General features: G+C 36.7%; 1 protein-coding gene across 1 annotated transcript in view; it reads left to right on the forward strand.

The window, feature by feature from the left end:
- The window catches only part of NRG3 (neuregulin 3), a 684,293-nt gene that overhangs the window by 436,156 nt on the left and 234,360 nt on the right, over positions 1-13,777 (forward strand). Inside the window, exon 3 of the mRNA XM_063435172.1 lies at positions 13,218-13,291. Coding sequence (XP_063291242.1) covers positions 13,218-13,291 — 74 coding nt within the window. The remainder of the gene's footprint in view (positions 1-13,217; positions 13,292-13,777) is intronic.

Genomic DNA, 13,777 nt, shown 5'->3' on the forward strand with positions numbered 1-13,777 from the left:
TGAAACATCAACTTATACTGTTACAGTTTCTTAAACTCAGTTGCAATTTTAGGTGTCGAAGTAAAATAAAGAACATAGTAATTTGAAAATGCAAATTCCAATTTAAATTTCCCATCTAATGTGGGTCTTGTGAGATCAATTAGGCGAGGACCAGTTTTTCTGATCTTTCTCAAGCAATTACAGAACCATGAATATTTGATTTTTGAATGAGGTGGTATATGATAATAATGTCCTCTGTGCAGATCCTTTTCTATATATTTTACTTGACAAGGTTACATTCCCATTCATTTGAGGTTCATAACGAAGGAAGAGTTGTGAATAAAATTACCATAATCTAAATAATCATTGAAAATAAATAAAAACAATATAATTATAATGAAAGTGGAAAGCTCATTCTCAGTAGGGTATTTATATTCCTTTTGGATGTGGCTTCATTGACACTGTCCTGTTCTAGGTAAAATATACTGAATATACACAGTAAAATATACCTTAATATATGATATTGCAGAATATTAGTCATTTTTCCTTGGTTTATTTTTAGTTTAGTTTAGTTTAGTTTGTTTTTTTGTTTTTAGGACAGCTGTACACAGAATGTGTGTCCTCCTCGGTGATAAAGCATCCCTTCAAAAATCATTGAAAACTCACTTCTTATGGAAAGCATATCAATTAAACTGTTAATAGCTTTGCCCCCGCACGCTGATTCCTCTCCTGCAACTGTCATTTAAAAAAACAAACCACTAAGTCTTTAGTGAATACTATTCTAGCAACCTAGTATTCTACTCTAGCATGTAAGCTCATTGGGCTCATTGGGCCCTCAACCCCTCTGTTCCTGTGTGTACAACTCGTCTGGTTACAATTACACGTTTGTCTACTCTTTGTACAGCGCTACGAAATTTGTTGGCATTTCAATGAATACTATTAATAATAATAATAATAAAAGTCTAAAATTATAATAGATGCTTGGGCATCAATCTACCAAATTTAGACTTTTCAAATAATTTTTAAATGTCTGTTAAAAAATTATCTTTAGGTCAGTTCGAGAGAGCAGTTTTCTACTGTCCCATGCTGTTATTTACCAAGAAAATGCTTCTGGTAAAATAATTGGCAACCTTAAGCTAGTATGAAGAAAAAAAAAAAGCAAAAATTTCTTTTGAACTGTACGATGGAATTACCTACAACAGATGATACTCGGCCGTCAATCAGCAATAAGGGAGTTATCAGATTAAAAGGGTCTATTGATAGAAGTAGAAAAAGCAGTTGTGTTTCTGTAAGTTGTGCATATGTCCTCAAAGGCAGAACACCGGGGAATTAGGAGAAAGTTGGGATGGCGGGACAGGACCCGAAATTTGGGACTGTCCCACCAAACTTGTGACAGTTGGGAAGCATGCAATAATAAGTACGGTAGGTCAATTACTGGTACACCCAATAAATCCATACTTGTCTGCGTGTGATATTTACATTACCTTAAACCAATCCTATGAATAGTTATGCAACGTTTGCAATTTTAATGGGGTTTTTTTATGGTCTTTATAAAACAATAAATTTTATGGAAAGAAATTGAAATCCATGAGAAACTTAACAAAGTTGGCTCAATAAGTCTGTTATTACTTCTGCTGCTACTCTTTTTATTTATTAAAAAAAAAAAAAATGTACCATACTTTTGAATTTGTATCACCATAGTCACCATACATGCTCAAATTTCAGGTAGCTGGATGCAACCTTCAATATAGAACTTATGTAACCATGACAGATTAAATTTTATGCTGTCCTAACACTCTGGTCCTTATTTCAAAGGTGGACTAAGTCCATGGTGGAATAGTCCCCACTCATTTGACAACATCAGGATTCGATAGAGCTGTGCATCTCTAATAATCAGAGTTTTCTATGCTGGCATTAGGTCTTCATGAACCAGATTATAAAGAAAGCATAGAATAACATTGGGCGTCATGGAGCTAATCAGATCAGTTTAATTATCTAATATGAAGAGATATTGTATTAAAGGTAAGCTGTATGCAATAATAAAAAATGTTTGCCCATCAATGCAAAAAAGAGCAACAACTCCATCCATTAGTCAAGTAGAACATCTAATATTGTTTGACTAAGCTTCCTTTGCGGACTTTCGACATGAGCTGGTATGATTAATACATTATACAGTGGATGCTAATTTGCATATCAGTCAAGGTTATGTAGTCAAATGGGCTCAACCATCAGATGTCAAACCGTTATTTCTCTTGTCTTACAGATTTTTAATTATGCTATCATGTTGAACCTACTAAAGCACTATAAAAGTGTTTAAAGTGCCAAAACAGAACTATGAAATCATTGCACGTGTATTACTTGTATGTACTCAGCAGTTAAATTGCAGAGGATTATATGAAGGGAGCATATTGCTTGTGAATATATTTATTGAGAAAAATACTTCATATTTGTCTCTGTGCATTACAAATTCCTACCTTCTTTCTATGTTGTCAAGAATAGAACAAGCCTGGCCCCACAATATTCCATTGTAAATAAGCTAAAAATATAATAGTTAAAGGAACACTATAGGGCCAGGAACACAAATGTATTCCTGACCCTATAGTCTTAAAGACACCATTTTAGTGGCTTGCCCCCTCACCCCCCCCCCCTTAGCCCCCTTGTAAGGGGTTAAAACATACCTTATTTCCAGTGCCTCAAGAGACTGCCTGCGCTGGCCCTGCCCTGATGCACCTCCTTGGTGACCTAATTAGAATGTACTATTTTACCCAATCCAATGCTTTCCCACAGGGAAAGCATTTGATTGGCTGAAATCTGCAAGGAGGCGGGATTAGGCAGGGCCAAATGTTGTTTTAGCCAATCAGCCCCTCCTCACAGAGATGCATTCAATGGAGATGCTGAACGGCAGTGCTGCCTACTGTGCAGTACTGCCCCAGAAAGCACTCCAGTTGCCATCTGAGAAGGTGTCCCTAGGGGGCAATGTAAACACTGCATTTTCTCTGAAAAGGCTGAGATTGCATGAAAATGCCTGAAGAGAATGATTATTCTCACAAAGAAAAAATACATTAAGTTGTAGTTTTTCTGGTGACTAAAGTGTCCCTTTATAAACAAAGAAGAGGAATACTGAACACTTATTAAAATCCTGGCGCAACCGGACCTGTTGGAAAAATGCAACGTTTCGATCCCACAGAGGATCTTTCTGCTTGAGAACAATCCCTCGTGGGATCGAAACATGGCATATTTCCAATAAACCTGCTGTTTCAACTGATCATTGAGTGCCTGGACCACAATTTTTCCCAACTCTTATAGTGTCCCTTTAACATGATTGTATTTACAGTTTACGCAATATACATTGTCTATATTTTAAGTGTATATATATATATATATATATATATAGTTTTTATATAATAAAACCAATATGAGAATTAAAGAAACATTCCTACATACAAGGTTCATGTAAAACGTCTTGCAAGAACATCAGGGATCCATGACAGTTTTTGCAATTCTGACAGTGGCCATGGCTTTCCTGGATGACTCCTGCTCCACCAGTGCTCTAACTCTCATGAATTCAATGCAGAGCACTGCTCTGTACTGCTAATTTATTGTCTTCATTCTCTTTATTCTCTGCATCATGTTGGTTGCTCTGAGACTTCAACATGCACCCATATATAATGCACATGGTGGTGACACAGATTTTACACAGCCAGTTTGACTATTTGACACCTTTGTGCTGTGGTACCGTGTCCTTTGTTAGATTTGTTTTGGCACAGTTATTATTTGGTGTATTTATCTATATTCTGTTTTATATTATCTATTTTGTATCTCTATTATTCCGCGTGCTTGCAGTTCTCTGGTTTCCTGAACTGGCTTGGCTATTCCTTATTGTGATTTCTAGTCCCCTGACTTAAGTTTGTTCTCACTATAATTTCTCTCCTTGAAGGTTATGTGTAATAGACCTCGCCATTCTAATGAATAATATCTATCTATAATTTCCATATGTTCTAGTATTTAGCTATACTTTGAATTTAGGAACTTTTTTGGGATTTTTGACAGTTCATTATTCTGAGAAACAAATTGTGCATAGAGGTTTAATCATTAAAGTATTTAGAATGATGTGAGTGTTACTTTAATGAATGCCATAATCATGCACTTTGATTTTCAGGCAGGTTAACAAACCTAGTCAAATAATAGTTGTACTGAGATAGTGTTACAAGCTATACATGGTACCATTGAAATTCTCACAATGTTTCAGTGATGTATAGGGTGCCACTTGGGTAACATTCGGGCACGTGTTATACTGGTTCAGAATGCAGGCTTCATACTGGGAAAGTGGAAAAGGCAGACGTGGATGCTTTATTCAAAAGGGTACAAAATGTCTGCTTGGAAGTTATAGACCTGTGAGGTAACATTCTGCAGCTGGCAACATATTTGAATTGTGATTAATGGATAATTTTCAGGAATTACTTGGGAAGAAAATTATTATTAGCAAACATCAACATGGTTTCATTAAACATAGGTCATGTCGAACGAACTTAATTGCATTCACGAAGACATAAATAGGAGTAGAGATCAGTATGTTGCGGTGGACCTGATCTACTTGGATTTTGCCAAGGCATTCAATATGGTTCCACACAAATGATCTAGTTGAGAATTCAAGTTCTAGAACAGTGTTTGCCAATCTAAATTTTTGTTATGTAGAAAGTCTAACCAATTTGCTTTGGTGACTCCGAGTGGATATAACAACATACAAATATATTCCAGGCGAATACAAATGATTGTCTGGAAATCTATTCATAAATCAGACTATACACTAGACATGAGATCACCCATTTACACTGGAAGAAAGAGAATTTAGTCTAGGCAAATCACATTTTTTTTTGAAGCAAGAACAAAAAAAGATGTGGTTTTATCAGACTCTGTACAGATTTTTAAAAAGTGACTGGATGCATTCTTACAAAAGTAAAATATTCAGGCATATACTATTTAATATGTGGGGTAACAGCTCATTCATCAAAGGAGTGATCTGACTGCCATTCTAAGGTCAAGAAGGAATGGTTTAACTAGTTTGCTGCAAAATTAGAAAGCACTTCGAACTGGGTTTTTTGCCTTCTTTTGGATCAACAGCAGAAACAGGCTGAAAAAGGACTTGCATCCATAATGTTTAGCCTTACTCACATCCACGCATGTTGTATCAATATGTAACTACGTAAGCTTTTACCAAAAGTGGTGGAGGTAGTATCGGACAGTCTTCTCTGACAAGGCCATTTAATACCTTGAAAATGTACTACTACTTAGTACTTGATCTACTCCTAACAATATAATTCTGTAAAGCAACATGCATCAATTGAGATTTTTTTTTTTTAATTTTTAAATAAATATACAAGCCAATATTATGTAATAAACATTTATAAACTTACTATGATCTCGGTCGGATTGCATTGTTGGACACATCTCTCCTAACACACAAACTTTGGTTGATACAAGTATGTGTACCGGACCTTAGATTGGCTGGGCACAAATAAGGCAGAGGCAATCGTTTGGGGTTGCCGTATCTCTTGAACAGATTTTGAGACCCGAGCAGGGGTTAACTGAAGAAAAAGCTATTGAGATTTCTTGACCTGTTACCCTTCTCAGAGCTCTCATGTTCTCTGTTTTTGCTATGAAGTCAAATAGCATAGCAGAGTAACATACGACTCATAGGAAAAACTATAATTTAATAACCTTGACACATACATACATGCTCTTTCTTTACATATGCTTCTATGTATATACACACATATATCTGGTATGTACAGTTTGTATGTATCTATGTATACATATATATATATATAAAATCGTTGCTTTTATGTAGTTTTTGTATATTGCCAACATATTCAGTTGAACTGTACATTAGATGGGATAGACACAAATAATAAACACATACTGATATAAAGGGAGCAGGAAAACCCTGACCATGAGCTTACAATCTAGCAATTATGGCACTTTCATTTCAAATGCTTAGCAACATAACTTGTGACCTTACCAGCTAAATGCATACAGGCACATATGGTTTTAGTTAAAAAGTAGAGCTAAGACTATTTTTCTAATTGATAAGAGTATTCTCGTTTATATTAAAAACAAAAACATACGTGATGCCCTACATATTAATTTATTTAGGCAGTTATATTTAAGGACTTATGAGATATTTCTAAGTGGTAGGTTTTCAGAAAATGTGCTGTTATTAACTTACTTCAACAGCCAAACATTTAAAGTGATTATGCTGGAAACTAGGTTGATATTATAATATACTTCTGACAAAATTCACAGAGTTTGATTTTTGAGCTTATTTTTTCAGTTGACAAGGACTTTCTCAGAATTAGATTTGCCTATTCAATTAATCCTCAAATATGCCTTCTAAATGCATTTCCAAATTACATTTTCTGAGATTATTCAAGGAATATATATTTACAGGCACAATCAGAGCTCTGTAGATCACCACAGATTGCCTGTAATAGAAGAAATGAGTCACTTTCCTTTGTGCCACTAAGTTATTGGAACAGTTTAGATGAAACTTAAAGTATTTGAATATTATGTGGTCTATCCCTCACAGAATTCAATGATATTTGAAATGGTGACTTGAATCAGACCCTAATGAATTTAAAGTTAAGCTTAAAGGAACACGCCACTGCCCAAATGGGCAAATTAAAAGAATCCCTGTTTAGTAGATATACCCCTAAGGAATATATGCACGTGTTGTTCATGCATGTATTAGTTGGGGGTATATCTTAAAAGAGTTTGCAAAGGCTGATGATCTTATGAACTGCAGTCTTACCCTTTCCTTTTTACCCGGAAGACTTTCTGTCTTCCCATTAAGAAGCCTCTGAATAAATGCTTATTTGTGCTTGTGCATGCACAGACACCGTTGCATGCCGGGTCATGCTTGCGCACATGTCTGAGGTCTGTGTGGGAGGAGGAAGGCATGCTCAAGTAGAGCATGCCTGCCACTTCCATTAGCTCAGGGCAGCTAATAGGAGACTGCAAATCTCACTGGCTGTTAGATTGACAGCCAGGTGGGTGTTCCATAGTTAATCATTCTCAGATGTTCTCAGGGGTGTTCTCATAGAAATCGGCACTGTTAAAACTGTGGTGAAACTAGGATACTGGCCAGCCCAGGGCCGACCCAAGACATTGTGCTGCCTTTGTCCCAGTGGCGGATCCAGGGGGAGGGGCAACATGGCAATTGCCCCCCCCCCCCCCCGAGAAAATAGTGCTGTCCGAGACTCTCCCCTGCTGGCCCATGCTGTTTGCCTTCACGGACCGGAGGGGAGATCAGTGATCTAACTCCCCGGCCCACACAGGCACTCTGCTGGCTGTCGGCAGGAGAGAGAGAGAACCTGGGGGAGCTCTTACCTGCAGCTCCACCGGGTTCTCCTCTCGCGAGCACGGAGCGTTGCCGCGGTTACCATGGCAATGCTCCGTTCTCGCGAGAGTGAACTCTAGCCTGAGCTGCAGGTTAGAGTTAACTCTCTCCACTAGAGCCACCAGGGATGAAAAGAAAGGAATGTCTCCCCCTCCATCAGCAAAGGTAAGACAGGAGGGGGGACATTAGCTATATTTATTTAGCAATTATTTTTTTATTTATTTTTTTATCTTTAATCTGCCCCCCTTACACACTGCCCCACACACAAGTATACAGCCCCCCTTACACACACAGCCCCCGCTTACACACACAGCCACCCTCTTACACACACTGTCCCCCATGCACACAGCCCCCCCTTACACACACAATCCCCCTCTTACACACACTGTCCCCCATGCACACACAGCTCCCCCCTTACACACACACAGCCCCCCTCTTACACACACAGCCCCCCTGTTACACACACTTTCCCCCATACACACACTGCCCCCCCTTACACACACAGCCCCCTCTTACACACACTTTCCCCATACACACTGTCCCCCTTACACACACTGTCCCCCATACACACAGCCCCCCTTACACACACAACCCCCCCTTACACACACAACCCCCCCTTACACACACAGCCCCCCCTTACACACACTGTCCCCCATACACACACTGCCACCCATAAACACACATAGCACGCCAATACAAACACTGCCCCTTATACACACAGCCCTCCCTTACACACATAGCCCCTAATAGACACACTGCACCACTCACACACACAGCACCACTCACACAAAAACACACTGCGCCTCTCACACACAAGCACACTGCTCCCAATACACACACTGCACCCTTTACACACAAACACACTGCTCCCAATATACATATTGCTACCCCATACACACACTGCACCCCTCACACACATACACACTACAGCCCCTATCCCGGAAGACCCTGGGTAAGTTATCAAACGTTTTTTTAAACGGTTTGACTACTTACTCTGGGAGGGTGCCACAGCAACTCCTGGCACTAAAACCACTACAGAGAGCTGTAGTGGTTATTGTGCCTGGATTGTTTCATAAAATCTGCCAGTGCCCCTCCCGAGATTAGCTTCTGGATCCACCACTGCTTTGTCCAAGGATGAAATGCTGCCTGCCGCCAAAACAAAACCACACTTGCCAAAACATGCCCACATTCATTAATTTATGCAGTGTTTGTAGTGCATATTTGTGTATATTTGTGTATATTTGTGTAGAGGGCAGTGTCTGTGTTTGTGTAACGTGTTGCATTGTCTGTGTTTGTGTAGTGGATGCAGTGTTTGTGTACTGGATGCTGTTTGTGTAGTGGATGCAGTGTATCTGTTTGTGTAGTGGATGCAGTGTGTGGAATGTAAACAGTGTGTGGTCGATACAGTGTTTGTGTTTGTGTACTGGTGTGTAGTGGATGCACTGTATGGGTGTTTGTGGGCTGTGGGGAGCAGTTTATTTTATGTAAAATAAAAACATTTCCCACTTTGTGCCTCTAAACTCTGGGCAGGGAGGGGGACATAAGATTCCCTGGTGGTCCAGTGGCAAATCAAGTTGTCTTATGAAGAGGGGGCACAGCGTTGCCATTGCAACCTTTGGCAAGACTCTTTTGCAGTTTGCTAGAGGAGAGCGGCTCGTCCTGTTGGAGTTGGAAAATTAAATCTCTGGGCTCCTTCTTCATAGGACAAGGCAAGGCATCAGGGGCACAGAGAACTGTATATATATATATATATATATATATATATATACATATATAGAGAGAGAGAGAGCGTTAACTAGTATATATATATATATTAAATAGGTGGGGCGTGGGCCCCTTACAACAGATTTCTTAAAGATATCTTAGAGCCATGGCCCCACCAGGATCAATGGACGGACTGGCCCTGCTCCTCACCCATTTAGCATTTCATTAGGCTCTTGGGGTGTGGAGTGGCCCTTTAAATTAGAGCAATCAATAGTGGAAAGCCTATCCTGAAAAGCTCTTTATGTACTTATTGAATGTCTAGGTGGAATTTTACAGTATGCAAGTTGGTATCTTGTAGGTAGCACTATTTATTTATTTTTTTTCATTTCATTATTTATTATTTTTCGAAATTTATAAATTTTCACAATAGACAATAAAAGACTTACATTTAAAAATATAAACAAAAGACAATAGAACAATAAATACGTTCCGAGAGTTCTAGCACTCTAAGATACCAAATTTTTTATTTATTACCCTTAATTAGCACCTTATTTATAAATTAGACGACATACCACATTTAGTGTCTTCACTTCGACTTGAAAGAACCTTAAATAGCTATTCACTGTCTTTGACAAATCATGTAAACATAAAAACAAACAAACATAAAGTCATACTGTGCCGAGATCTATAAAACCTGACAAATAGTGCCTTACTGTAGGGCTTGATATTTTCCCCTTTTCTTTTCCCTTTTCTGCTACTTTCTCTCTTTTCTTCTCCCTTTTTTTTTAAATAAAATTTACGCTATAAATAGCCAAAAGATGGCTTTATATAGAGATGCAAAATATAGAAACATTACAACCTTATGAATATATCAACAGTGTTAGCTCTCTAAGGTGTAAAATAATTAAGACATTTTTCTAATCTGTCTCTATATTCATTAGTTATTTGTCATACTATGTTTATCATCTTCGATTCTTCTCAAAAAAAATTTTAGGTAGCACTATTTAAAGTTGCGGTTAAATATCTCTATTTTCCAATGTTGGTTTTTGCCTATTGGAAACACTTACTTTTGAGGATGCAGTCACAATTTGATCAGACTATGGATATATTTCTAGGCAAATACGTATTAATTTCAGCAACTCAAAAGCTTCAAACAATCATATCTACTCAAAACACAGCCCCGCCGACTTGCAGTCAGTTTAGGAGCTCGATCCTCCTTCTTCTCCCACAGTCTTATTAATCATTTCTGATTCTTATCTTCCCCTACTTCCTTTCCACTGATCTCTGCCTTCATTTTAGGTGGTAAATGATGTCATGTGACTACAGTGAAGGCATACCAGTCCCATCTGTGGCATATCTTTATTTTATTTTTACACAGTAACAACGTAAATCAATATGCTGCAGGATATCCAGCCATAATGCAATTGTATTCTTTCTCTCTGCATTTCCTTTCTCTATTTGTGTCTTTGTGCCTCTGTACAATTTCAGGAACCTTGGGATTGCTTATATATCTATCTTAAAGCCAATATACACAGATAACACATTATGTCCCACAAACTAGATCCTCATCTTTGCATTGGGATTGAAATGTTTCTCATGTAGCTGAAGATCTTACAGCTTCTTATGTGTGAGCTACTCATCTGAAGCATGGCATATGTTGATGCAGGGGAGCCAGTTTGTACTGTGCTGTGGTATGAAGGCTTGCCTTAATTTTAATGTTTAGATGTTATTGGCAGTAAAGGGGTTAAATACAATTTTAGCTAAAATGGATACACTATAGTGATACTATATCTGTACTCCTAACTCTATAGTGCCCTCTGGTTCCTCCTCTCTCACGGCCAACCTCCCCTGGCACACAAAGGGTTAAAAAAAATATGTGCCCGTTGTGCTGGATTGGTGCTGGACAGTTTCTCAAACACTGCAATGATTTACATTACAGGACTATGTCGGACAGGGACATTGCACCCTGAGATGAAATTGCCTAGGTGCCTATACTGTCCCTTTAATAAAAAGATGTACTGCTACATTCATTGGCAGTGCTTTTTACTGACTTAAACCCATTGAAGTGTTGATGGAGTTATATTTGTCAGTGATCTGTAGCCAGATTCTAGAGGATAGATTTCTATAAAATATAAAAGAATATATTGTTAGTGATTTAAGATGAGAGCTTAATTACCATTTAAAATTATGAATAATTGCTACTTACAGACACGTGCGTTTTCAAATTCTAAAACTGCCAAAGTTGCATGTCAAATGTTAAGGTAATTAAGGTAATGTTGAAAAATATAATAAAGTGAGTATTGTTTAATCAGAATGCTGATTTTACCCGGTAGCAGCTAGGTTGGTGATAACATAAATATTTTTATCACGGTAGAATATTTAATTGTTATTCTGAGGTTATATCTTAGTAACACCTTGCAGATGAATCTCTATGTATTCTAAGGATCCAAATCTCAGGCAGAACGAGGCAATACATATTCTGGTCTGCAGTAGGAGTTAGATTTCCAAGCTGCACCTCAAATAGGTACCACCAGAACCTATATCTCAAGATGCACTAGGATACACTACCCTAACACACTAAACTCACATTGCCCTCTACATTGCTCTAGCATTATTATATTAGCACTGATTTAGTGCCAACTTATTTTGCAACACTATACAATACTATTAAGTGGGTATTGAACAACAAATGAAACAAACTATTTGAAATGTTGAGAGGAATGCTATGTTGATGAGGACCTTGCCCGAATGAATTTACAATCTAAAGGATTATCCCCTACACTACAGATTAACTAAGCAAATAAGTGATCTAAACCGGATTGTTTTTTTGTTATTGTACCTAATTGTTTATTAATTATCTAGAAGTTAAAAAATGGTGGGGGAACGGCATGTGGTCTATTAGTCACTGAAAAACTATGACAACAATAATATACTCTCAACATTCATTGTTGCCCCTAAGTCATTTTGATGAATACCAAAATCCCACATCAACAAGGGATTGTTGTTTCTAAGAGGAAAACATTGTTTCTTTAATATATAAGCATTTGGGTGAGAGCACACACAAAACAGGTAGATACAATATTATCACAGCAGGAGTAAAAAACAAAAAAATGAAAAGGAGGACAAATCATAGTGCATTAAAACCATTCTGACCTCCTTGTTATCAGTCATCCTGCAATTGAAGGGGCATGCTTACAATACCTCAGAAACACTTACATCGCTTGGGCCAACATTGGCTCCACCTCACATTTTTTCCACCTGTACCCGAAGATTGGAACACAGCCAAAATGCTAAACAGTCTTACTTAACCAAAACGTGTCAGTGCAGTATTGCAGATTTTATTGCTTTTAATAAACCCTATATTTGGGTTTAAAGGAGATTTTGAAGGATAACATTTTAAATTCAAATTCTGGTGAATCAGCATTTGGTCAAGCAATAATCCAGCAATGATTTTGATTGGAGCTCTACTTTAAGCCTGTCTTAGCAATATGTGAGTGGAACTAACATGTTAGTTTATTTGCTTATCTATATTGAAGTTAATGCACTATGATTTGTCTTCTTATTCATTTCTAGGTTGTAACATTGTTTATATATTCACTGTTTGTTTGTGTTCTAGAATGTCTAGCATAGGGTAATAGTAGCATTTACCTCTATCTCTCTCTCCCTCTCCCTCTCTCTCTCTCTCTATGTATATATATATATATATATATATATATATATATATATATATATATATATATATATACATATATATATATATATACATATATATATATACATATATATATATATATATATATACATATATACATATATATACATATATATATATATATATATATATATATATATATATATATATATATATACATACATATATATATATATATATATATATATATATACATATATATATATATATATATATATATATATATATACATATATATATATATATATATATATATGTATATATATATATATATATATATATATATATATACACACACACACATTGGGCAATAGTCCCTCCACTTATTTTATTACACTAATTGTTTATTTAGTGTTTATATTTCAGTTTTACAAAATTAATGACTACCAATAAGAAAATCTGAATTTGTTTATTACTTTTTTGCAGATGCAAAGAGGGCTATCAGGGTGTGCGCTGTGACCAGTTCTTGCCGAAAACCGATTCAATTTTATCAGATCCAAGTAAGTGCAGGTTTTGCTATTTATTATTTATTTTTTATTTCACATATAATTATTGTGTTGTAGTTTTTCTTAGGAATATGTATTATGTTCACATTATCAAACCTGAAATCTAATATTAGGTTTGAATATTTGGTTGATTAGGTGTCATAATGCATAATTTGATCCAATGTAATTTGAAAAATCCTAACTTTACTTTTGTGATATTTCTTTTTTTTTTTGCATTTTCTACATTATACAAGTCTGTTACAATATTGTATTTTAAATGCAAACTGTTGCTGTTAAAGGGACACTATAGTCACCAAAACAACTTTAGCATAATGAAGCAGTTTTTGGTGTATAGACCATGCCCATTCAGTCTCACTGCTCAATTCTCTTTCATTTAGGAGTTTAATCACTTTATTTATGTAGCCCTAGGCACACTTTCCTGCATGTGACCTACTCAGCTTTCCTAAACACTTCCTGTATAGAGTCATCTACTGTTTACAC

This window comes from Pelobates fuscus, chromosome 10, assembly GCF_036172605.1.
Source record: "Pelobates fuscus isolate aPelFus1 chromosome 10, aPelFus1.pri, whole genome shotgun sequence".
In the NCBI taxonomy this organism is placed as follows: Eukaryota; Metazoa; Chordata; class Amphibia; order Anura; family Pelobatidae; genus Pelobates; species Pelobates fuscus.